Source organism: Rhipicephalus microplus, chromosome 2 (assembly GCF_043290135.1).
Source record: "Rhipicephalus microplus isolate Deutch F79 chromosome 2, USDA_Rmic, whole genome shotgun sequence".
Lineage (NCBI taxonomy): Eukaryota > Metazoa > Arthropoda > Arachnida > Ixodida > Ixodidae > Rhipicephalus > Rhipicephalus microplus.
Window position 1 is genome coordinate 146,677,822 of NC_134701.1, and position 27,056 is coordinate 146,704,877.

The 27,056-nt window shown below is 43.4% G+C and overlaps 1 protein-coding gene across 3 annotated transcripts in view; it reads left to right on the forward strand.

The window, feature by feature from the left end:
• Window positions 1–27,056, forward strand: part of LOC119170680 (NPC intracellular cholesterol transporter 1-like) — a 136,874-nt gene that overhangs the window by 87,129 nt on the left and 22,689 nt on the right. For 2 of the 3 annotated variants that reach the window (XM_075886910.1, XM_075886911.1), the window contains exons 5-19: window positions 468–694; window positions 3,660–3,824; window positions 13,397–13,838; window positions 14,498–14,618; window positions 15,338–15,609; window positions 18,066–18,245; window positions 19,076–19,139; window positions 19,547–19,675; window positions 20,201–20,383; window positions 20,586–20,700; window positions 21,222–21,349; window positions 22,068–22,205; window positions 23,356–23,445; window positions 24,430–24,623; window positions 25,339–25,460. In XM_075886910.1, the coding sequence (XP_075743025.1) occupies window positions 468–694; window positions 3,660–3,824; window positions 13,397–13,838; window positions 14,498–14,618; window positions 15,338–15,609; window positions 18,066–18,245; window positions 19,076–19,139; window positions 19,547–19,675; window positions 20,201–20,383; window positions 20,586–20,700; window positions 21,222–21,349; window positions 22,068–22,205; window positions 23,356–23,445; window positions 24,430–24,623; window positions 25,339–25,460 (2,570 nt within the window). The remainder of the gene's footprint in view (window positions 1–467; window positions 695–3,659; window positions 3,825–13,396; window positions 13,839–14,497; window positions 14,619–15,337; window positions 15,610–18,065; window positions 18,246–19,075; window positions 19,140–19,546; window positions 19,676–20,200; window positions 20,384–20,585; window positions 20,701–21,221; window positions 21,350–22,067; window positions 22,206–23,355; window positions 23,446–24,429; window positions 24,624–25,338; window positions 25,461–27,056) is intronic. The other variant, XM_075886912.1, reaches the window with a different exon arrangement.

Sequence of the window (27,056 nt, forward strand, 5' to 3'; positions counted from 1 at the left end):
CTCAAAGGTCTGTCAGAAATCACTATGTTGCCCGAACCCGCAAATATCAATTGATTCTGAAAGTTGAGTAGCTGGGCTAACTACTAAAAAGGGCTGGGTGCACAAGAAACAAATTTGACATGCTGAGATCGACGATCCAAACGTCAATCACCGGTAATCAACTTGAATAGGTGTGATAACAAAATAGTTAACGAATGATCACATCAGGAAAAGTATACGCTTATAAACCTCAATGTAATGAACCCAGATATAACAAAGCATTGGTTATGACAAAGTAAATGGAGAATAATCTTGCAATAAACATAGTGCAAAGATTATATACCTTTATAAATAATTTTCTGGTTATGACGAACTTACCTTTGTGTAAGATGCAAGTTCGTTATAGTGCAGTTTCAGTGTGCACTGAGTGGCATATAAAGCAATAGTAATAGAAAATGGGGTGAATACCCTTCCAATTGTTTGCGCAGGTGTTCCGAACCATTTGGTCCAAGCCAGCAGAAGTGCAGCTGCAGCGACTGCCCGGAGGTGTGCATTCCCCTGGAGGCGCCACTGCTGCCGCCCCCGCCGGAGCCGTTCACGATGGGTCACTACGATGGCATGCTGGTTGTGTCTATGCTGCTCTTTGTCCTGCTCAGCACCACCGTGCTGAGCACGTTCTTCCTCAAGAGTCACAAGAGGAAGACTTCCTTTCAAGGTACACTCATACCTCAATATAACAAAATTTCGCTTATAACTAAGTAAACGCAAAAGTCTTGCAATAGATATAAAGCTATAAATAAACCTGATTTTCATGTAATATGCAACTTTGTTATAGAGAAGTTTGAGTGTATTGCATTGCGGTTCTCGCGTCACATGGAGAGAATCTTTTTGAGCTAGCTTAGTCTCTTTAGTTTGAGGCAAAAGGACGCCTAAGAAGCTGTACGAATTGTACCGCAAGAATGGCGCGTGCTTCTCACATTCTGCAACAGTTCTTTCGATTTAATATCCTTGATTGTGAGCCTCAATCTATCTGAATTGGGTGAACACAATATAACTAAACAGGCCTACTTTTCTCGAGCGCAAATCTTGGCGGGATACTGAACAGAGCTTTTGCTGCCGACATTTCTGGCCCGAATGAAAGCTTGGTTGCTAAAAGTGCTTGGTACAGTTTTGTTTTCAAGCAGAGACTTGTGGAAAATAATGAATAATACGTTTTTTGGATTCGGTTGCACTTAGCGGCCACACTAAAAGATGTGACTTTGTAAAATACCAGTCAGTGTTCCAACCATGCCCTGTGGTTGCTGACTCATATCTAGCAACTGTTTACCAGATATGCACTGGGCTTGTACACTGGCATGTAACCGTAGCTCACTGACAATCCTCCGAACATACAAAATACAGCAGTCTCTTTGAAAAATGTGAAATAAAAAGTGTGTATCGGAAGAGTTGGGTCTTCAGAGTCAAATTTTTATGCTTTCCTAAATTTTTCGTGGTTTCGTTCAGTATCTCTACAAGTAACCTTCTGGAAGTGCGAGCTTTGTGGGTGTGGAACCTTACTGAAGTAAAACGTACTTGTGTTTTGGTCATTGCTTACTTTTCTGAGAACAATCAATTACCATAATTTGCAGACAATAGTGCATATCCAGAGTTTTTTCTTGGAGGCCATTTTCAGCTTTAAAAAATGGTTTCATAAGCTTTTTCATATTATTTTAGGTTGTCATAGAGGCAATTCTTGTGTGTAAAGTAGTTTAGTTGTGATGGCCACTGGTACCATCAGTGAAGCTGTCAGCCTTGCTTTGTTTCTTTTTCCTTCTTTCTTTCTTTTGACAGGCTGCGTTTTAGAACGTTTTGTAACTGTAGACTGTAGATAAAAAAAAATGGCTATCAGTTGAAATTGACATACTTTCAAAACTGCAGTTCGTCATGCATATTGTAATGTGTGTGTGTGTGTATAGTGGCATGTTCAGATTCAAGGAAGTGCTGAGGAGCATCCCACATCAAGCAGGAATTATTTTGCCTTTGTTGAAGATGCATGGCCAAGAATTTATGCGGTGAAAATTTTGACTCTGAATTTCACTGCCCCAGTGAAACGAGCAACAATATAAGGCTGATTATCTGCCAAAAAAATTGCAAATAAAACAAGAAAAACAAAATTCTATATAACTAGTCCTAACTCAAAGCATATGCAGCATTGTAAACACAGGAATTCAATTCAGGCATTCCACATAGGTATTCCACATAGGTATTCGACATAGGTATCCCACATAGGTCTTCTACATAGGTCTTCTACATAGGTCTTCCACATAGGTCTTCCACATAGGTCTTCTACATAGAGCTTTGCTTCATACTTGTGCATTGTAAACTGCAAGTTCCTTATGTTTGGCACAGTCACTTGTTTTCGTGTGTTTATAGCAAATTCAAAGTTGTTTGCCAACTTCGTGTCTCTTATTTTGAAGAAAGCATCTTTTTATTTTTTTATTTCTTTTAGCAGGCTATATGTCGAGAAGGTTTTTAATTGTAGACGGTAGAGAAGAAACAGCTACCAGTTAGGGTTCCATGTGGTTCTCGCAGTCTTGACGATATTTTCTTCTACAAACACAAATTCTCTCCTTGATTGGACTTGTCTTGCAGTGCAGAGTAATCCAGGACTCTCGAGCTCTTGGCCGCCATATTCTTTAAATGTACGGTCATGTGCACACAGATTATGTCAAATTGACAGGCTTTCAAAACTATGCGGTTTGTGATGCATATTGTAATATGAATGTGTACAGTACATAGCATGTTCAGAATCCAAGAAGTGCTGCAAAGCAGCCCACATTCCTTCTGTTCTTCAAAATAAGAAACTCACAGTACCAAATGTTCCTGCACACGCACACACACACGCGCACACACACACGCACACACACACGCACACACACACACACACACACACACACACACACACACACACACACACACACACACACACACACACACACACACACACACACACAAAATGAAAATTGCGGAATTTACTTGATATCTTGACACAAGCGAAATTCTGCCCGCTCATGTTTACACAAGGAGTCTCACAGATTAGCTTTTGTGCTTAGGTGTGTACCTGCAGGACTTCATTGTGTAAATATGGGCCCATAGGTGTAACTTGATGCTATTGCAAGGCTTTGACACCTTGAATACTTTGAAATCAAATGTGCATAAACAGTGACAGTCCTATAATGTAGATATAGGCAACTCTATTGTTAACAGCAACATTTACAGCCCTTTCTCTGCATATTTCTTAAACGTCATTACTTTCTTACATAAAGTTCTGTTGACTGTCTGTAGTTTGTTGCTCACTTTCAGTTGACTTGAACGTTAATCTTTCTTTTAGGAAGTGTTCAAGGAGCTGAAGAAATCGTTTGCATTTTTGCATTTTCCTCGTGCCTAACAGCTTCATTAAAAAGAAAAAAGAAGTGCATGCAATTCCTACCCTAAATGCAATAGGTAGCGTAGTGCGTAGCCCGAGAATGGCACTAAGTAACCTTTCAGATTTGAAACACTTCATGCTGTTTTCCAATCCCACCCCTCCCACCTTCCTCCGCCTGTCGTCCTTGACGCCGTCATCTTGCCCTGACCCGCCGCCCCGAATCTTCTGAACCTGTGGTTGCTCCTCCCTTGCCCCACCACCGTCGTCGTCACAGTGTCGAACTCGTCGGAATCCAGTGTGTCGGACACGAGCAGCAACAGCAATGACACGATCAGGACCCCGCTGCACAGGCCCTCAAAGCCGGCGCGCACGATTTTGTTGCAAGCCGTGGATCTTGGCTCCCTTGAGGAGGTGGAACCTCTCAGATCAAAGCGCTCAAGTATGTTATTGGCTCAAAAAGAAAACACGCAACAACCCTCCTCTCCCACTACCGCTCTCTCATCCTCCTCTTCACCTCCTGGCTTACTTCTTTCTCACATTGATTGTGTGTCTTTCTTCTTCTACACAGTCCGCTTTCAGCTCTAGCTCCCTTGTGGCTGAGCTGCTGTCGCTACCCGCCTCGTTCACGATCTGAAGGAAATTGCCTCACTAAAGTGACACTGCTGCAACGTGAAGCGCACGCTTTTACAGTGGTGATATCGCAAATGGCTTGGCACAGCCCAAAATTGCGTGTTTGACAGACGGATTAGATGGGGGTCAGATTACTCGGATTTCAACAGCCACGTTTTTTTCTGCATTAGAGATGCAGTGCACACGTCGTGGTGCCTCTGCAGCTTTATTGTCCTGCTCCTACTGGTTATGAAATAGCCGTTGTAGCTCATAACTAGAGTAGGTATGATTTCTCTGCAGTTAAAGACAAAAAAGCTATAGTTTGGCAAGCTTCAAATGCATGTTCTTAAAGAAATTCCCTCAACACCGCTTTCGTTAAGGCATTTCTCGTAACGCTATGGTTTAGATGGAAGCCCGTCTGGTTGGAAGTAACCTCATACAAATTAAAAGAGGGACACCAACCACGAAAAAGATGTTACGGCTACTTTGATGGAAGTTTTGTTGAGAATGAAATCAAGGCTGTTTGAGGGAATGTTTCTTAAGGCTGGAATGTGCAACATAAGCAGTGGGTATAGAGATGGGGAAAGGCTCCGGCATTTCTGTTCAGTATGTAGTTCGGTTTAATGTATGTTCAACTTCATGTGTTGCATTCTGCCAACCAGTCAATAATCAGTTTAGCTGATCACCTGATCTTCCAACCCAGCAAATCAATCTGACCCCTTGAGAGTAAAAAAATAGTAGCTTGTCAAAAAAACTGCACATAAAATACTGTTAGAGTCAAGGGCGGCCATGCTACAGCAATGGTGTAAATGGAAAAACCTAATGCGCTCAATACTGGATATTGTCACGTGCGTCGTCGTCACTGGAATCCACAGAAGACGAGGGTGCGGCAGACAAGGTTTATTAATAAGGAGGCGTACTTGTGCCTCTCTCTTAGGACACAAAAGGAACTCTAACAGGATCGGAGCGGCGTGCCCATGCACAGCTGCCCTTCCACCAAAGAACAACCCACAGCTTACGCGCTGCCAGTTATTTAAGCACTGAGAAGACAACACAGAACATGCACACACCTATAATCAGATACTGCACTGTCTAATACGATGGGCCCATCGGAAGTTAATCGCAGTCCGCTCTAGCCTATCTAAATGACGCGACGGCTGTCGCTCTATAGTGGCAGCTGCGCAGAACAGCATGGCACGTGGCATTATGTGTACTACAGAGCTTTTTCTAATTCAAATCGTATACTTTTCACAAGATGAAGGGAATGTATATTGTGTTTCAAGCATAGGGTCAGTAGCTGCTGCCTGTATGTTTCCATCTCCTTCTGATTTGAGCTGTGCCAAAACTAGTGCTAGAAATGATCCATTAGTCTCATGGCAGGCACTACAATAGCTGCATTAGCTGTACTAAAACTAGCTTACGCTGTTTATTAATGACCAAAATGCTGTACAGTCTGTTCTACTAAGTGTATGAAATTTCATGCATGGAAAGCTGTGCTCAGCTTGCAGCCTGCTTGTAATCTCTTGGATATTACACAAAAATGTATACATAAGGCTTAATATTTAGTGAGCTTTTGCAAAGCCACCTTTGTACAATTGTTTTTACCCTAATTAAAGGTAAGGAGGAGTATAGGTGTGCAGTAGTCAGCAAGATTAACGCGAACTCTCCCCAGTGTGGCCTGAAACAGTTCGACTGACGCTAGCACTGTGTAGCTTTGGGTTCTGTTGCCGAGATGTTACAGACGCATGCCGACATACTACTATCCAAGCATATCGTGGCGTTGGCTCGGCAACAGAGCCGAGCGCTTTGTGACTGGCTTTAGTGGGAGTCGTTCAGGTCATGCGTCAGAGCATTCGTGTTTAGCTTGTTGACGACTGTACGTTAAAACGTCCATTTTATGAGCTGCATTGAAGTGGCATCACTTCAGTTTGCAGGAAGTTGATGTTCATCAGAGTCCTTATTAAAAAAAATTAAGAAAAAGGTCCTATGCAACTCGTAGTTTCCTTCAGATTCGTGCGCCATTCTTTTCTTCTGTCCTATCTGTGCTCTAATCCGGGGACAGCACGGCCTTTGTGTTGTGCCCAGTCTGCCCCGTGTTTGTGTGTTTGCATACAGTTTTATTTTGTGTATCTTTATGTGCGTGCGTGGTTGCTTTCGTGTGGGTTGAGCTCCGCTCCCCATTGTGGAAAAAAAAAGTTTCAGTGCACAGCGTCATGTGCATGTGGTGTTTTTTTTTTCTGCCAGTCTTAAGAGCACCCTTCCCCCTCATTGCGTCGTTTCAATCTGAATGGCATCATGGCTAATGTACTATATGGGAATATGTCAAATAACACGTTACATTGTGTGGCTGACATTTTTTTAACATTGTGCATTTCACAGCCATGCTGGCTATGATTACTATTTTTATTGGGTGCAGAGCACATCGACTCATTCAAGGCCAGCATAGTGATTCTTTTTCCCAAGGTTTCTATGTATTTGCATATAAACCCTCGTGCTGATGGGGTTAGGTTTTGAAAGGATGTTCAATGAAAGAAAACAATTTTGAAAGAATAAGAGTGGGTCTTGCATATGATGATGATCCTTGTAATACTGGCACACAGCTATAAAGGGGGATCGGCCAAGAACAGGGCGGCAGGATTTTCAAGTTAAAGGCTTATGGTTTACAATTTACAAATGCAAAGTAACTTCGGACTATATATATATATATATATATATATATATATATATATATATATATATATATAAATGCATACATACATACATGCAGAAAGAAAGAAAAGCCAATTATCGAAAGGAGTACATCTGAGCAAGGATGCAGGCTATCAGATGTGATTTGAGGCAGGTATTGATGAGTCCAAAACAAATGATATAAGTAAAATAAGAAAATGCACACACCTTTTGCCTTTTCATAATGTCTGTATTTTTTATTTTTTGATCATTTAATTCAAAGAGGGTGTCATGTTTGTGCCATTGGTGGCTCGTCTCTTACTGACTCGACTTAAATTTCTTAATTGTGATAGGCATTCACTAATGGGACGCCGAGAATAATGTTTCACGGTCCTCTTTTGCTCTGGTGGCAGTCTTGTGTTTTCGTCTTCCATGTCTTGTTGTCACTTCACCTAACTCGCCTGACGCCGACGATTTACTAACAAGCATGAGCAAATGACGCAACCTTGATATTGTGGCAGAAGCTGCGTCTCTCGCTGCAGTTCTTCGTTCATGTTCGCTTAGGAGGGCCCTGCGGAGAAAAATTTTGTTTGCGTCCGTGCCTCAATCCACTGGTTAAATAAAGTTTGCTCACTCATCAGTTAATTACCTTCCTGAACACCCAAAAGCACCAGCTGTCGAGCGAAGACGTTGAATAGGCTAGGCTGATCAGCGTGCAAGAAACTACAGATGAAATCAGTTTTTATTTTCTACTCTGTAATACAGAAAGAAAGGACTGTGGAAAAAAAGCTGTTTTGAAACAGCTTGACTAGTTCACAGCCCCATACAAAAAAGTAACAGGAAAAATAATTACAAACTAGAAATTAGGAGCGGCAACAGCATCGCGGTGAAACATGAAAGAAGGTAACAACACCTTGACACTCTTATAGCAACTTGCTGTGATGTGCAATAGACTTTGGCGCCACCTGCCAAGGCTCGCGCAAGTCTTCGTCGCTTGTCGATTAAAATGGATAATGTTCTTCCTAAGGAAGCGAGCGACAAAACGGCGTGCCAGAGGAAATATTATGGAACCTATGTGGTCAAAGTATGCAAAAAAATCATTTTTTTAATACCCCTGAAGAGAGATTGCCATCAGGAGACCCTGAAAGAATGAATAAGTTTAGAATGATAAGTTATTATTGTGGAATTTTTAAGGTTAATTTTACCAGCATAGGTTTATTGATAGAAGAAAAGCCTAAGGTCGAAGTTTCATTTCTAAATTTTGTGTCTACATCAAATGTCAGCATTACATAACTGACTTTGATGTGTTCAGTTTTAAGGTACAGTGTCACAGAAGAAGTGTGGGTTGTGACACGTGAACACTCTGCCCCCCCCCCCCCTTCTGTCCCCCCCCCAGACATGCCCCCCTCTCCTCCACCAGGGGTGATGTACTTTATTTACCAATTGGTACCTTCATGGGCCCCTTCAGTCTGGGATGTCACAGCAAGTTGTTTCGGGAGTGCCAAGGTGGTCTCACTATCCGCATTATCCTTCACCTCTTCTCGCTTACCAGGCGTGTTCTTGTGGTGAAGGCAGTGCTGTGGGTATTTGTGGAAGGGTAGTCCCTAACACCACGCAAATAGATTTTCTATTTAGTGCACCTTTCCTGTCACTCTGGGCTTCTTTGATTGTATCTGACTCTTGCATTCCGGGAACGCCTGAGACACTGAACACGTTGACTTAAGCACAACCTTGTGCTACCCTGGACTGTCGGCGATGGCTTATTGAAGAAGTCTTTTGTCATTTACGTAGGTGCTGATTGCACTTCAGTGCAGGAATTCAAAGAAAATGAAACTGCAATCTTTGTTTTCTCTCTTAATAATAGACTTGTAGTCTATGAATAAATGACAGTACAGTTCTCAAACAATTGTACAGTCTAATCAAAATTAGCTTTTCACTTTTGTGTCCCATTAATATGCACCTAGCCTATGGCTGCATTTTATCGTGTGGTAGGTGCTGTTAGCAACAATAAACCTTACACAAAATTTTGTGCTGCTTCGAATAGTTTGCATGGCAAACATGCCTCTTAAAACTTCAAAACCAGCATGTCAGGTTATGGCAACATAAAAGGAAAGACATACTGTAATAGAAGCTTTGTTATTCCTTTTGCACATGCCACTGCGTTACTGACTGCAAGTATGCATTTGTTCCAAATACACCAACACACTACCTAACTGCAGTCATTTTCTTTGATTTCAAACTTCCACCTTTAATATTTTACACAGTGCAGCCTAACGTATGCTATTAGAGAAGTAGTTGCATTTTTTTTTTTTTTTCAGTTGGCAAAATTTTAGTTCAGTTCATCTGACCTCCTATGTTACTCTACCTTTTTTTCCTGTAACATGCAGTGCTTCTGCATCCAGAATTGTTCTTTGTGCTTGAATTTCCAGCTTCTCCGTGCAATTTCGTTTGCACTACTATGCTTTTCTTATATCCTTTCTTTTTGTGTTTCTTTTTGTTGCTTTTTCTTCAGTGTGCTGGCAATGTGAGCTTGCAGTGCTTGCAATAGCATAATGGATCTATGTGCGTCATCACACAAGCAGTTGCACAGTTGTAGCTGATATGCGACTAGGTATCGCTTAGTTCGTTCTCGTTTGGGTACGATTGGTTCATTGCATGGAAGGTAGCTTTTGAGTCTTCCAAAAAGAACAAAAAGTACGATATTCAAGGATGCAACAGTAATAAACGCATCAAAAGATACACAAACTGAATAATGCAGTAATAAGCACCCAAAACGATACACCAATTGAATAGTTGCAGGCTTTCCCTGTTGCTTACTATATAGAATTACTTCCTAGTTGGTATTGTGTAGCCTGTTAGTTTTGTTGCACTGTCTTACACCCATTGTAAGTAATTCATAAAGGTGACAGCTGAAAGGTCATGTTGCAGGCTTTAGTACTTCAATTAAATTTACGAATGTCTGTACCCTGTTACTGTGCAATAATTCATGTACGTCAATTTTTCTATTTGTCACAAGAATCCATATTTCATTGCATGCTGTCGTAGTGTTGCTAAGGGCACTGCTTGTATCTGCACACTTATGTTTCCTCCGCCATAGGAAGTAACCATAAAAATTGATTAGTGAAAAAATGTCTTGATGACGCATCGGCAGGAACAAGAATATAGTACTATAGATGACCAGTGTCTTTCGAGGCACAGACGATAAATAAGGCAGGGACTTTGATTGCTTCTCACAAGGTTCTCGCAGTATCAATTGCCCAAATTCAATTAGTATTTTGCAATCATGGTGTTTCAAAACTTCGCGACACTTTGAATAGATTATGATACTCGCGCAGGCAATACACTATGCTGCTGAAGTACGGATAATGTACACTTTATGATCAAAACTATCCTGACTTTATGCAATAGTTCATTCACTGACAATGAGGAAGCTTACAAATGCTGCCTAACCAAAGGAAAAAGAAACCAGTTTTGCTTTTGTGTGTATGCGCATGGTCATTTTGTGTTGCTTTTTATGTGCGCTATTTTGTTCCAGCTTTTTGTGCTCGAGCCCTCTCTACTAATGCTTGGCTGGTCATCACAGTTGGGAGCCAAGATCAAAAAAGTTTTGAAAACTAATTAGTTCCCTCGGTGGCGAGTCATTGCGCCTTGCCAGTTTTCACCCATTTAACTCCTTATGAATAAAAATAAGCCATTGTTGAGGCACTTCACATTTATACAAATTCTAAATGTGTCCTAGCTCCTGCCATTTCATGAAACTGGTACACTGTGCACAAAATTTTTTCCCCGAGAATTTTATTGCCCATCTTTTTCTTTCTTATGCGATTCTTAAAGGGAAAAGAAGAGAAAAGTGAGCCCCGTAACTGTATGCATCAAAGTGCGACACCTCAACAGTAGCTCACAAGGGATAGTGGTAAGGAGCGAATAAAAGGATAAAATTAAAAGGTATATATAAAGAGAGGAAGGAGAGAGTGAGGCGCAGAGACAGCGAGCGACGGAAGTAAACCTGGATTGATCTAGCAAAGTGTTCTATTGATAATGACCTTTTGGGGGCTCTCAGTACCACATTCAAGCACTTTGTGCCTCTGTGGGTAAGTAATTAAGGGATCTTGTTAAGTGTTGTATAATGACTACCGTAATTACTCGAATCTAATGCGCACCCTTTTTCCGGTTAAGCGAGCTCATAAATCGCATGCGCGTTAAAATCGAGTGCGGAAAAAAAAATGAATACGGTCATTCTATTGCCATTGGCATTTCCAAAATGGCTGCCCCTTACGTGCTTCGGCATGGTGCGTCGGCCATTTCTGCCTATGTGTTTCCCATGTGCGGCACTTCGTATGTGTGCTGAGGAGTTCGTCATCTTGTAGTTCCTTAGCATCGACAGCATGGAAGGGCCGACTCCAAAAACTCGACGAGTGCACCACAATGCCGCTTTTAAAAGAAAAGTCATCGCGTGTGCCGAAACAGATGGAAATGAGGTCGCATCGCGGTCGTTCGGAGTTCCCGAAACGTGCGTGCGGGACTGGCGGAAACAAAAGCAGAAGATTGTCCACAGCAAAGATTCAGGCAAAGGCTTCAGTGGACCACAGCAGGGTCGGTTTTTGCAAATTGAAGAGCTGCTGGCCGAGTATGTGCTTGAGCAGCGAGCGGCACAGCGGCCCGTGACGACAGAACTGCTCTAAGTGCGGGCTATGCTGTTAGCTTTAGAAAAAGGGCTGACGCGGAGCCAGTTCAAAGCGAGCAGGTGCTGGCTAACTAACTTTATGAAGAGGAAAGGCTTTTCCCTCCGAAAGCGAACGGGCATGGGCCAAAACTTGCCGGAGGAGTATGAAGAAAAGCTTTACAGTTTTCAGAGGTTTGTCCTAAACTTGCGGCACAACAACGGCTACCTGCTTGGGCAAATCGGGAATGCCGAAGAGACGCCTCTTTACTTCAACATGCCTGGCACCACAATCGTCGAGAAGGAGGCGAAGCAAGTTCGCATGCTGACATCGAGCCACGGTAAAACAAGAGTGACGGCAATGCTTGTTGCACGACAGATGGGCACAAGCTTCCCCCGTACCTCATATTTAATTGGAAGACGCTCCCAAAAGGACTCGTTTTTTCGAGTGGTGTAATCCTGCGGGCCAATGAGAACAATGGGTACGTGTCGCAATCGATGTCTTACTTTTTTTTTTTTCGTCATAGAACCCGGGTGCGCGTTACAATCGAGGGCGCGGTAGAATCGAGTAGATACGGTAATTTGAATACAGCACGTATATTTTCCATCCAGCTTTGAAGTATTGAAGTAGGATACAACCACACTGTTTGTTGTTTGCCTCATTTTGTGCTTAACGCAACAGCCTTGGCGGCTAGATGAGTAATTTAATGACAGAGTATAGCAGTTCTTTGATGTCTCTAGAAATCTATCAGGTTAGCTTTATTGAGTTTCCTAAATGGGGAACAAGCTATCGATGCTTTAAAAACGGAGAAATTGCTTTGCTGAAATGTTTTCCGAGATATGAAGCAAAGAAAGTTTTCATAAAATTGAAAAAAAATAATAGGCATCGTTTAAGAGAGACTGACATGCAAGACACTAAGCCTCTCTTGAAGAAAAATTGTCCTTGCTGTGCTTGGTGTTAATCCTGGTAAGTGTATGCCTGTACTTCGAACCTCAGGTTGGAGCGCACTCCACTCTAGCAGAGGACAACAGAGTGTGTGTGCTCCTCTGCGCAGTGGATCTAGTGGCAAAGCAGCTCCGAATTCGCCATTAAAAGATACTTGAGGCACTTACTGTCTAGACTGGCTCTGAAAGGAACAGGAAACCCGTTAGTGGAAGGGCTTCAAATCTTCCTACCAAACAGTCGCCATGATTTAATAGTAATAAAGTGCATTTTTTTCTACCCTGTTTACGATCTGTAACTTCTTAAGATGCACATCTATACTATCTGTCCGAGATACTGTCTGAAAGCCATAGTATCTTGATTTAAAAGCTTGTCATTCAAGGCCCACCGGTAATCTGCCGTGCTTCTACACTTTAGTACCTTCGTCGATGATGGCTCTTGTAGCTTGTTGGTTTTGAGGCCGTCAAAATAAACCAGTTAAAAGCTTATTGGTTGAGCCGTATTATTAGTTCATATGGGTCCATGTGCTCGCACCCTAATTACGTGTACATTGTGTTACATTGCACGTTGTGAGGACTGTGCATGATGAAGCCAATATGCAACAGTGTCTAAATAAATCCATACTTTATGACTGTAGGTTTCTCCTCCAGAAGCCTATGATTTAACAGCAGTATATCGTACCTGCGTTTTTATTCCATCATTCCCAATGCAAGTGTAAGTTCTTAAAGCAAACAAACTAGAAAACCAAAAAGCACTTCACAGAAACTTTTGATAATGTGGCTACTCGGCTGCAAGGGCCCAGATAAACGTCATGACATGGCACTTTTAAACAAGAATTCAAAATTTTGTGGAGCTTGTGTGCTTAGTTCTTTTGCTGTTCAGCTGATAGATATGACAGATTGTTCAGGATGCAAGTTATTTTGAACAATAATAATCAATAAAGAGTTATAGCTGGGAGTCGATGCTCTCCGAATCGACCGAAGTTAGCGTTAGCGGGCAAGTATTAACGCAGCTACATCTGTTATGGACATGACAATGGTGTGACGGACTTGGGTCATGCACGAAGGAATTCAAGCTCCGCAGTTGCACTGATTGTGGTGGGTGTTGGTGCCTCCCCACCAATCGCTTGCAGTGAGCGGTCAAAACTATCCCTACTCTCCGAGCCAATCGCCTCCAGGCTCGCCCATCGCCCTGCGGCCCTCGCCGCTCTCCGGCGATGCCGTGGACGGTGCCATCAACGGCGTTGTTAACGGGCTCGGTAATGGCGTGGCCAACGGGGACGCCGTGGCGTCCAAGGTGGTGGTTGGCAACATCGGTGCAAGTGTGGAGCCACAGGTGCGCACGCTCTCGTCGTTCGGCGCGACCATGGAGCGGCTGCTGCAGGCGGGCTTCCACCGTTGGGGCTTGTTTGTGGCGCGCAACCCCATGCTGGTGATGATGGCCGCGCTGGCCGTTAGCGTGCTCCTCTCGTTGGGTCTTCTGAAGTTCACTGTGACTACCAACCCAGTCGACCTCTGGGTGTCCCACAGCAGTCTGGCCCGCAAACACATGAACTACTTCAACACTCACTTTGGGTGAGGCATCTTCCTCCATTCTAATGGGTACTCTGATCACTGCCTTTGAAGTTTTGTCGTGGTGTTTTATTGCTAGCACTTGCATAGAATTGTGGTGTCTTAGAGCAGAAAGTGGGCCAGACGTGAAGCGCTGTAGTAATGAGACCTTTTATGATGTTACTGCTAATAGCAGTACTACTTAAGAACAGTAAGGACATAAAATATTCATTGTATTAGTGAAAGTAATGTGAACCATAAAAATTTCAACGATTTAGATATTCATATGTATACTGTCAGCGTTATTAAAGGGTAGCTGGCATTGCTGTATGTGTGCATATACATACACACATTAAGTGAAAAATTTTGGGGGGGGTTGGACCCACTGCTCATCCTACTTTTGGCTACGCCCGTAGTTTATTTCAACAAACACTAATTGTTCTTGTCTCGGAACAAATAATGTAGTGCAATATATAAAATATACACTTTCAGAACGCACTTTGTCTTGTTCGCAGCTGATGTTAAGAGAATGTGTCGATAACCTATTCAAAACCATTAACATACTTACAGTGGCCATTGACATACGTATGGTATCTCTATATCATGTGACGTACGTATAACATAGGGATGAATAGACGTCGTGATGTCAATTGATATGTGAATGTGTCGGGCTTCTCTCGCAGTCCTTTCTACCGTGTGGAGCAAATCATCCTGCGTCCAAAAGCCCAAGACTTCTTCGTTGTGGAGAAGGCTGGCGTGAACAAGACGTTCGGTCCGGCTTTTGAAAAGAACTTCATGATGGAGGTACTGCTTCGTTTGCATGTTTGTCCCTTCGTTATGACAACTTAACATTGCAAGGCATATTTCTTTGTAGCTAAACCAAAATCCTGTAAGCCTTTCAGCAATGGTACAAGGCAAGATGTAAGTAATGGTGGGCTACGACCCATGGCTGATGTGACTACAGAGTATATACATTGAACTTGCAAAAATAATTGCAGCCTGTGCTGCAACAGCCAAAGACTTAACAAGGCTTAACTTCCTAACGAAGTTAAGGAAGTTTTGTTGAACCATTGTGAACAGAATTATGGAAAAGAACTTCAATATTCCTGACCTGGCGCCGACACTGATAAGATGCTTCGAAAGTACAAAATTCAGAAATATTTCAGTCTTCGTTTTCTTTTGCAAAAGTGAACTATTGCAAAATTAATGGTACTGCTACATAACTTACAAAATAACCCGAATGCATATATTTGTCAAAGCTGTTGTAGCATTTGTGTGTCTTTTTATTTCCTTGCCTTGTAACTCAACTCTAACTGCTTCAATGAATAAAGTGCCCCTTGGAAGTGTCGTTCATGTTTAACAATAACACAACCAGTTATATGTTTCATAACCAATAAAAATTGTTTGATTATATAGCTATATAGAATAGGTTATGATTGCAAAATGATCTAGTGTTTCAACTTAGGTGTCTTTTTCTAATGGTTTTCCTTTCTTAATATTTATGTTCTTTGCACGCAATGCAGGCACTCAAGCTGCAGTTGGCTGTTGAGGCGGTGATCGGGAAGCTTGGCCCTGACGGTCTGCCTCTTCACGAGGGTGAGGAGGATCTGTACAGGCCAGAGCAACTGAAGAACGTGACCATCTACGACGTCTGTCTGTCGCCGTTGGCACCGCTGAACAAGAACTGCTCGGTGCAGAGCGTGTTCGCCTACTTCCAAGACAACATCGACAAGCTCAACATGACAGACGGCATCGATCCGCTATCCTACCTCCACCACTTCGACAACTGCAGCAGGTGCGCGCTGCAATCGAAACTTGTTGCAGGAGACACTCTAGGGCCTGTAAAATATTTCTTGGAAAAAACAGTCGAGCCCGCTTATAACGAACCTCAGCGTGACGCGGCATCCGTTCATTGTATCCTGAAGTTCGTAGTAAATGAAACACAGCTTCTGAAAAAAGATGCCAGTGAAAACACAAACTTTCTTTTTGCCCCCAAAAGTCCGTGATGTACGTGTTTCGAAGAGCAGAAGCGATAAGAGCGTTCTCGAGTTCATTTAAAACGGCAGTGTGCTCGTTCACCGAGGTCCACGGCATAAGCTGAATGAGGCACTGGCGCCAAAGTTTCACCGTTTTCGCAATCCAATTCTTCCAAATCGCTCTCGCCATGTACTTCAATGACGATGCCCCAATCCGTGCACGGTTCCGCAGTGTCGGCATCATCATCGGCCGTTATTAAACCATTGCAACAGATGTCCCACCCGCTCTCCCAGGTCAGAGTGGGCGACGCGTTGCCACAAATCGGCGCCGCAGTTCAGAAGCTTCAAGCTCGGCATCGGGACCAACGTCCACGAAGTGGGCTTCGCGAAAACAGTTTCACGTGCATGTAGTCGTCACCGCCGCCCACGAAAAATTCACCATCTCCACAAATGAATACCGGGATTCCCGAAGCGACGAGTTGGCTGCTAGGTGGTCAACAGCTATGTGCAAGCGCTCCGCAACGCGGCACCTAACATGCAGATTACGCTCAAGCCAAGCGGTCACACTTTCGACGTTTTGTTGAGCGGCAGGAAGAAGCGTGCTAGACCTCCCGTCGGCCATCATGGCCACACACGCACACCAAGAGCAAGCAAGACGCGCACACGCGACACACATGCCAGAATGCATGGAACAAGTCTTGGCTCGTTTCCAGTCAGAAAACTAAACTAATTCGAGCCAGCGGGGCAGGTGTCACGGAGCGGTGGATTGGTGAAAGGGTTGTGATCAAGAGAGGAGAGAAGAGCAGACTTGCGAGAGAAGGGCAAGAAGTTGCGATAAAGAGAGGGGAGGATGCGGCAGGAGGGCGACCTTGAAAACCAAAACACACCGAGAAGGAGGCAGGCTGGGTAGCTTGCTTGAAAGGTCCGCAAAACTCGCACGTAGAAAAACTTGAAAAGAGTGCCTGCGCGCTCATAAGTCAAAGCATGGTCTCCTGGATTGATGCGCGGGGCGGTGTTCGAAGAGTGGGCGGCCATGGTGAAAAAATTGTTTTGTTGCACCGGCGGGCTTGCGTGGCTTCACAAACTTTGATATTTCGCGATTGGTTCCGCGCAAATTAACAGCCATTTTAACGCTTCCGCACGCGCGCGGAAGGCATGCTGAGTTGAGTGTGAAGTGAGCGAAAACAAGTCCTAAACACGAAATGAATTGCAAAATATCAGAGTCGGTAGAGTAGCGTATGCGCGTGCACTAGACGCAGACTATCGGATAAAGTCGGTGGCCGCGCCCCGCCGCGGTGGTCTAGTGGCTAAGGTACTCGGCTGCTGACCCGCAGGTCACAGGATCGAATCCCGGCTGCGGCGACTGCATTTCCGGTGGAGGCGGAAATGTTGAAGGCCCGTGTGCTCAGATTTGGGTGCACGTTTAAGAACCCCAGGTGGTCGAAATTTCCGGAGCCCTCCACTACGGCGTTTCTCATAATCATATGGTGGTTTTGGGACGTTAAACCCCACATGTCAATCGAAGTCGGTGGCCGAGGATGTTGGCAAATGGTCTGGTCACTCCAGGCCGGCGACGCCAACTGCAGTACCAGCGATCAAAAACAGGGTAGATGGCTGACCAGTCTTCGAAAAATCGGTGGAGTGTGAAAAACGGGCCTCGTCTGGTGATGCGGGGTGCTCAGAGAAGCGGGGGGACAAAGGACGGAGGGGTGTGTAACAAAAAGCAGTCTGGGCTTGGAGGAAGGAAACAACTTTCCTTCCTCCATGGGTTGGGGAGAGCGGCAACTAGAGGGTCTCGGAGGCAGAGTCAGCGTTTAACGATAAGAATGTATGGGCACCTCGCCGATGCCTGATCGGTGGTCGAAATTTGTTTCCCGGGAAGTTGGCAGACCGCTGACTTCGTTAGCTGTAACCGATCAGTGGCGCTCGGAAACGTTAGTTGTAAGTGCGATTTTGTGCCATTGAACCAATGTATATTTTCACGGTCACGCGGATATTGTTCGTTTTAAGCGAAAGTTCGTTTTAAGTGAGTCCGTTATATGTGGGCTTGACTGTATTTTATTCTCTGGGGTTTACTTTTTTTTTCTTGCTTAGTTTTCCTCTAATTGCTGTCAGTCGACAAGCATCGTGCGGTCCTTGTTGTCTGCAATCTCCTCAACACCAGTTCTTTGGTTGCTATTTTATTTGTTTCTGCATTCAGTATTTCTTAGCACACTCATCGCCAAGAGCATGGTTCGGCGGGCTCGTTTCAATGCTCCCTGTTTCGTTGTTGCAGGAGTGTTGCGAATGTGGGCTGCTTCGCGAAATACGGTGGACCGATTGACGACATCTCTCTAGTGTTGGGTGGATTCAATGGCACTGACTTCCACATGGCCACTGCTCTGGTGATCACCATCCCGGTCACCAACTACAATGACGACGCCAAGAAGTACCCGGCCCTTGCTTGGGAGAAGGAGTGAGTATTACATCTATGACGTCTCAACATTTCCTGTACAGTGACTCCCATTAAACGAAACTCGGTTAAACATAAAAGCCCCATAAACGAAACTATGTAGGCACATTTGGTTGGTCTCCTATATATTTAATAATAAAAAAGTTTCGGATAATTGGAACATTCTTTTAGCTTACATCGGTTAAATGAAACTAAAACAGGTAAAATCCATACACGACGAAGTGGCCATGGCAGTCTAGCAACCATGAAACAAATGCCAAAGCTAGCTTAGCCAAGCCAATCCAGTGATCGCACACATCGACGCGTGCCGAGCAGCACAAGATGAGGACTTGTGTTCAAGTAGTGATGAGATGGTGTGTGATCCCGAGCCCGTTTCGGTGGCTGACAGCGCAGCAAGAGATGCTGTCATCCTGTTTCAACGCTGCTTTGAACACAATGGTGGCACAGGGTTCCTGCCCAGCGTTTCAGCAATGCACTCCTACTATGTGAGAAAGTGCTTGAACAAGGCCAAGCAAATTGTCATCACCTCCTCTTTTCCGAGCCAGCAATATTAGCAACATTTTTCTTTCTAATCAACTATAGTAGCATCAAAATGTTCTTGTTTAGTCGGCCACAGTTAGTGCTTTTGAAATAAAGTCATATTTCATTCATTTTGTGGGCTTTGCTTAAATGAAACTTCTCATAAATTGAACAAATTTTCTTGCCCCTTTGGGTTCCATTTAAGAGGAGTTTACTGTATATACTTCGTGCGCAGTTCGTTTTTATGGTATTCGGTGATGCTTTCTTGTTAGCAAGTTGTGCTTTGCTTTGCATAACAGGCATTTTTTTTACAGGTTCATCAAGCTCATGAAGCGTTACAACAACACGGAACTCATGACTGTTGCCTTCATGGCTGAGGTAACAGTTGCTCCCTTTCTCTTGCAGTAAAACTAAGCTTGCACATATGTGATGCCATGGTGAATGAATATAATGCTAACGATAATATTGATACTGATAAATGTGCACCTTTATTTGACACAATATTACCAAGCACAATGCAATAGGTTTCATTGAAAAAGCAAAGTAGAGCCGATCATCTTTTATATTGCATGGTTTCGAATAAGTGTAATAAGCGGGTATGGATTTTTCTCCACCTGTAAAGTGCTTGGAAATGTAATGTTGTCAAAAGTCACTGTAGTGATGTAGTACCCTCATCACATGTATTTATCATAGTTGTGGGTTGCTAAAATTTGAGCATGCTTTACAGTCTCCTTCTGTCAAAGCACATGCCATAATTCACGCGCAATTCTGCGTTTCTTCCTCAGCGATCCATCGAAGATGAACTCGAACGGGGCAGCCACTCAGACGTTGTCACGGTTGGGATCAGCTACATCATCATGTTTGCGTACATCGCAATAGCACTGGGTGACATCAACAGTTGCAGTAGACTTCTGGTGAGTATCCTCTTTTTTTGGGGCCCGTTCATCTTGTGCATACTTTTTTGCATGTCAAAGAAAGAAATGCTACAACATGGCCCTATGATACACATTTTTACACAATTACGTTGGCTGCACTTGTGTTATATCTCAGTTGTAGCTCAGTACAATGTTTGAAACAAGGTTGTGGTTGTGCCGGTGATCCTTGCAGTTGGAGTAATTGCCAGGGAGAAACTTTGAGTATGATGACATGGTTGTATTTGCGGACAATATAAAAGAGCAGCTTTCTCAATCTAGGCGCACGAGTTATCTGACTTTCTGTGTTACGGTGCCCGTCACCGGGCAGCATAAAGATGTAGCTATGCCAACTGAGAGCTATTTCAAGCCCGGCTTGGTTTCCTTAGGTTCAAAAACTCGATGATTGATGTCTTAGTTTTGTCCGCTCTTTTGATAATTATGAAATGCCTTCATCTTTTTCCCGATACCAGACTTTAATAACTGTTTCTGGTACGTAATTTGCGCTGCATTGTCTCTCTTTCGCAGATTGACTCGAAGATTTCTCTCGGTCTGGTGGGTGTGCTCATCGTGCTGCTCTCGGTGGTGGCCTCGCTTGGCATCTTCAGCTTCTTCAACGTTGCCGCTACGCTCATCATTGTCGAAGTGATACCCTTCCTCGTGCTTGCTGTTGGTGTTGACAACATCTTCATCCTGGTGCAGCAGTTTCAGGTAGTCTTCCTGACACTGTCCTTCCCTGCATCGGTTCTTGCTGGTTAGCCACAGCAGATGTCACTAGTCTAGAGCTCGTTTATTTGAGTGTGCAAGGGGCATCACTGGTCTCGGCAGACTAGGTGGGAACTTGATGGAAGTATTCGCCTGGCTTTTCCGCCATCCTGTCGCTAAGCCCTACGCCACCTTCTTGCCATTTCAGCGCGATGAACGTCGCGAAGGAGAGACAACGGTGGAGCAAGTGGGCCGTCTGGTCGGAGAAGTGGCTCCCAGCATGATGCTGTCCAGCGTCTCCATGTCGGCTTGCTTCTTTATCGGTGCGTTCGGCATTCTCTTCTCTTCTGCAGCACTTTATGTCTTGGTGTGTATAATTCGTTACTGCTCGACGGATCTGGATGATGAGAAGTTCATGTCTTTGAGAATCTGCGGTCATGATAACAGTAGTGTAGAAAGTGGTCCAGATGGTTTGTGCAATTGCGGTCACGACAGAAACTACGATGGTAGTGCAGGCACTGTCACAGGGACAGCAGGACAGGGACAGCAGAAAAGATAAACTTGACACAGCCCTCTGTTTTGTTGTTTCTGCCAAGTTGTCAGTGTTGTTATGCATGTGTTGGTATTTGCTTGTTATTAGAGTGTTGTTGCTGTTAGCCTGTGCTACCGTCAAGTAGAATGTAGTATCAACGAGCCGACATTGCGATCCTCATAGAGGCTGTTAATCTCTTTATCGAAAAACTTTATTACTCTATAAATGGTGTTGAATGGGGAAGCACGTGATCTGCCTCCTCGAGTAGTGATGGTCACAGGTAATGTGTACTTGTATCATTGTCCTTTGCAGGTGCCTTGACAGAAACTCCCGCAGTGCGGATCTTTGCACTCTACGCTGGTGTCGCGCTGCTTATCAATTTCTTTTTGCAAATGACTTGCTTCCTTGCACTCTTCACCATGGACACACTACGACAAGAGGTGGGCAATCATTCTGCATCTTTCACCACTTGTCTTCGCTCTGGCTTGCTCCCAAGCACTTTGACGCTTTAGGATGTGGTGCTGAGTGAATTGGTTAATCGTTTTAATATCACAATGCATGTGAACGGAGTAACATTCATGTTGAAAGCAGTGTTTCAAACTGTGGCATTGACCATTACCAGTTACCACTGTGACCATCCGTACCAAATAATGCGATGGGAGACATCTGAACTTATAACAAGCTTCTAAACTTAAAAAATTATGAATCGATGTGAGGGTAATCTGTTCATTGAACCTTGAAGTGAAGCTTCGTGGCAGTGCGGATTTTCACTGGATTGGTTTTTTCATGGCTTAGCATTTCTCCACTGCAGTGAAACCGCTTTTACTAAGTTACATGCAGACTAGTACACACCATAGTAGATGTTTCCTTTGCTTAGCACCACTGCACTGCACTGAAACAACTTTCATAGGGGGTGTACGTGCAAATTATTATACACCTATTCGTTCATTTCGAGTACTTCTAAATTAGCAATACTTTAAATTCGAATCGAAGCGAATTTGAACGCTGTAGTATTGGTTCGAATAATTCGAAGCATTCGAATGTTCGCACAAGCCTACTAGGAATTTAGAGGCAAAATTCTCGAGCATTGAGCCACTTATTCTTGCTTGTTACTGTTTGCAGTAGTTTCATTTCTGCATTTGTTTTTCCTCCTCGCAGAGCAACCGCCTAGACCTTTGCTTCTGTATAAAGGCTTCTAAGAAGAGCAAGCCCTCTGAAAACACTAGTCTGCTGTACAAGTTCTTCAAAACTGTCTATGCACCTTTCCTGCTTACAGACTCCGTGAGAGTCATTGTGGTAAGTGTTACAGTGCGAGGGTATAATTGTTATTCCGATAAAAATTATATGGACTGTCTTGATGGTTTTTTTGTTGTCGCCGTCAGCGTCGTGTCACGTATAAAGTCCAAATTGATAATATCCCCCAGTGCATCTTCTTGTCTATTGTCGCTTGAGACATCGACACTGGCTCTTGCTTATACAGCAAGTCACCTAAAGGGTTCCAAAACAAGAAAGGAAAATTCTTTATGGCTTTGCTCAGGTTGGATGAATAGTGTGGGGGCTGGCAAAGGAAAGTGTCCCACTCTGCTTTTCTATTCAAGTGCAGCTGTGTTCTATAAATTGCAAGACTATTATTGTTCATTATAACTGATAATACCTTATATCAGAGGTCGTTATATTGAGGATTCAGTGAATTACTTAGCAGGACTTATCCCAGGGCTTTAATTTTTAACAGTTAGAAGTAGTGTGATATGGTATATTTGCCGTGGTAAAGCGTTGCGCTGTCAAGCTTAAGGGTGCACGGGTTTAATTTCGGCTACAGCTACATTTCGATTGGACGAAATGCAAGAACAAGCACGTACGTTACGTTCAGGTGCACACTAAAAAAGTTCTGTGGTGATGAAAATTAATTTGTTGTGCCTCAATATAGCATGTATCATGGTTGTTGTGGTTTTTGCACGTAAAACTCCATAGTTCTGTTACCAAGTCCTGTAGTATACTTCTGTGGCACTGTTACTACTGTTTGTCTTTTGCTTATTGTTGGCCTCGCTATTCTTTTTTCAGTTTTTTTGTATGATTTCATGGCACTGTTTAGTATTGTGTATTTTGCGGTATGAACAATGCGTGATAGTTTTGCTGTACACCAGACTCTCATTAAGCAGAACCCAAAGGAACCAGTAAAATCTGTTCCGTTTAACAGGAGTTCCGTTTACTCAGAGATGAACAGAAGTGCGAAATGCAAGACTGAAACCAATCTTGTCAGAAGCACTTGGTTCGTTTAAGCAGCAGTTTGTCGTAAGATTTTGAAGCGAATGTTGCTCTCATGTTTTGCACCTATTAGTGTAGACATGGGCCCTTTTGTGCACACGGGGACAAACTTTGTGTTGCTACATCCTCAGTGCATTGGCTCTATGTAATCAGTGTTATTAACGGACCGTTTCCGCCTCAGATGGTGGCCTTCATTGGTTGGCTGTGCTCCTCCATTGCGGTCATAAGCAAGATTGAGATCGGCCTCGACCAGGAGCTTGCTATGCCCCAGGTAAGCATTTAGAGAAGTGCTGTGCTTTCTAAAATTTAATGTGGCTGGTAACGTTTTTGTAAATAAGCTCTTTTTAAGTCGCACTGGCATTGGTGCTGGAGTCGGCAGTTGGACAAGTTCATGGCAAACATGACTTTTTTATGTGTGCTGTTGTTACTTTCAAGGCTTATTAATCCTTTGTGGTGTGAAAATTTTACCCACTGTCCGACCATTTGGGTCGGAACATTTTACGAGGTTTGTGCGCGGTGAATGAGAGAAACCATGTGCAAGAAAAACTCAATACTTGTTAATTACTTAACTTGGCTTGTGCCCAAGTTTTCAGCTATCTTTGAGAAGCGCGTGATGCCTGATTGTAGTCTGCTGCAGCTGTGTTGTTAGGAAGCGCATGCCTGACAATACCTAGAAGGCTACAAAAAAGGTCGCATTGTATGAGTGCATCAAACTCGTTGGAGTTGCGGGCAAGGGTTCACCAGTTTTAATTTAACATTTTATTCTTTTCCAAAATGCTGCGTTCTACAACCTTTCGGGATGGACAGACAGCAGCCAGAATTCATTGTTACAGCTAATAATGCGGCATGTGGGCATTGCCCTAAGCAGGTTTTTTCACCATAGGAAATAAACAAAAGATGAGCTATTGCTTCTCATTGTTACAACCAATATAGTCTTAAGACCGGTATCGTTATAAGTGGGTTCAACTGTATAACCAACTTTGACATGGATATTCACAAACGTTCACCTGGCAACTTGGTATGATCAACTGGAATTCTCCTAATGCATGGCGTTATTCATGAAGGAATTTATTATTTTTGTGTACATTGCCTACTTATCATTGGGCTGTAAAATGGGGGCCAAATAATAGCTCATGTACTCATGTGGGTCATGTTGATTTTTTTGTTGCCAAAAGTAATGCACTCTTGCAATCCTTGTGTTGTGGCAAGAGTGGACACCAGGCCAGAGTACCCATTCTTCTTCGCTCAATTTCAGGATTCCTACCTGCAGCAGTACTTCGACTACCTCAAAAAGTACTTGCAAGTTGGACCTCCCGTGTACTTCATTGTCACCGATGGCTACGACTACACGGACGTCAAGAAACAGGCCAGGCTGTGTATAAACGAGCAAGTCTGTGACCAGGACTCCGTGGGGGCTAAGCTCAAGCAGCTAACGTTGCTAAGCAACAGGTGGGTAATGTTCCTCCTTCGCTCGTGTGGGTTGCTCGGAAACGGGGGACCACTTATACTAAGTGCCAATGTGCGTTTAATGGGACACTCGATACAGATTTTGTATTACACTCCAACCTCGTTATAACAAAGTGGCATTTACAGGAAACCAGTTTCGTTATATTCAAAAATTCATTATAAAGGTGTATTCTCAGTGCTATGCGTGTTGAAAGAGCATTCATTTACTTAGTCATAACCGATGTTTTATTTTATCTGGGTTCATTATATCCAAATTTGAGTATCTGGTAACTCTTTAATGATACAGAAAGCTCCGATCTTGCTTTGAAAGCTTGCTTGGCAAGCTGCGACACATCTAATAAAAAAATAGGTGTGATGACACTGTCGTGAGTCTCTCTTATTTACTCTCTGTGATTTCAAAGATTTTGATGGCATCTGCAAAGATCTACACTGTTCATCACTGAATATGAATTACACTGCTTTCTTCGAAGAGTCGGAGACACAGCAGCTTAAACTGAGGCAGGGCTTTGCTTCATTGTTATTTAATTGGGAACGTTTTACGTACTGAAAAATGCGCATTATTTTAATAGAGAATTTTGACAGTGTGATCACTGTTTGCAAGTAACTGCTTGTTGCAAGGGGCACGAGCTTAAAACTTTTCGTGCATGCTTCGCATTGACGACTTAATACTTAGGCTTCGTTTTTTTTTTTCTTTCAGGACGTATGTGACAAGGCTGCGGTCGTACTGGTTGGACCAGTACATCCTGTACATGCGATCTTCAGATTGCTGTTATGAAACCATAAAAAATCGTGACTTCTGTTACTCCGAGTTCGGCACTGGTAAGCAATTGGCGACAGGCACAGTTCATAACGTAGTAAACCTATTTTGGTTGTGTACAAGGCATATTTAAAAAGTTTCTGCTCTCGCGGCTGATGATAGATTTTAATGCTCCACTTTTCACAGCATAGTAGTCTCTCCTAAAATGTGTTCTGGAGGGGCCGGGAAAATATATTCTATTTAAGGAGAACTTCAGTTTTTTTTTTGGTATTCACCGATTTCAATAAAACTGTGAACATGTGTTCTCGTCGGTGCCGTGGTGATGTGCCAGCTTATACAATCGTGAGTCATTTAGTTTTTCTAAAACAAAATTTTAAAATTGGTAGCCTATTCTTAAATCACACATGTCAACACAGGCTACCCTGTGTATGTGACATAAGGGCCTACTCTTTTTAAAAAATCCCGCCTTTTCCAGCAGACGTATGCAGCACCCACTTTCTTTCATGAGGCGACGACAATGCGATCACAGTTAAGTTTTGTCAGCTGCATATAGCATGTTAGTCGTCGTTGACATCGGGTCTTATAGTATTGAGCAACGAGGAAATCGATTCGGGGCATGTCAGATGCTTCACGTGATGGCGGGTCGAAATCAAAAAGCGGTGCTTCCGTGCTCAGATAATGGCTGCAATCATCGCTGAACTTGTCACTGGTAAGTTCAGACGAGCTGGCACAGCTCGATTCTATATCATATGACATCGCCAACTTGCTTTTCATGCGTCAGAAGGAGTACGTGGACTACGTTTACGCCCTCGCCAGCCATAGCGGGGTGTAGTCGATCTCGTGACGTCATCGGCGACGGATTCTCGGGACGCCATCTCATACCTACCATGGACGACAAAGCAGCTCCCTGTTTCGGTTTCTGTTCTGACTTGTCGTTTATTGTAGGCTTGTGCGAATAGTGAGTTTCAGGGTCGAAGCGAATAGTGATTTTAGTCGAATAATTTCGAATCGAATTCGAATAGTATGTATGGCGTATAAAAAAAGGGAATATTTATCATAACCTAACTAACCTGCACGATACTTCTTTTGAATTGAAATAGGGGCTCTTCGCAAACGCCTTTTTTTTTCGTTGAAAGGAAGTCTAAACAACCTTGATTAGTAGTTTCGGTAGGATCCGAGTGATAACCTGTAAGATACATAACGTTTTAAAATTTATTACACTTAAGTCCTATAAACCATCATAACAAGCCTAATAAAATGAATAATTGATTTGAGGGTAACATCTTCCTTTTAAAGGGGCCCTGCAACACTTTTTCAAGTGTCCATGGAGCCAGTAAACATGCTTGTCGCCTCACAAATTTACCGCTGCAAAGTTCCTAGAATCAGTCCAGTACAAGCGGAGTTCCAAAAATTTGTCACACGCTGCGATTGCATTCTTTGTTCTCGACCCGTCAAAAGATCTGGAAGATAAGTAGTGAAGGATGGCACAAGAATAGAAAAAAACATCATGAGCGCCTAGCGACCTTGAGCATTTTTTCTCTTTTTTCTTCAAATACGAGGCCTTTCAGTGCAATCGTGCACATACTTGTGGACAAGCGGTGGCCTCATGCGGCGGTTCGATAACGTCGAGCACTCCATGCTCAAATCAGCCAATGACT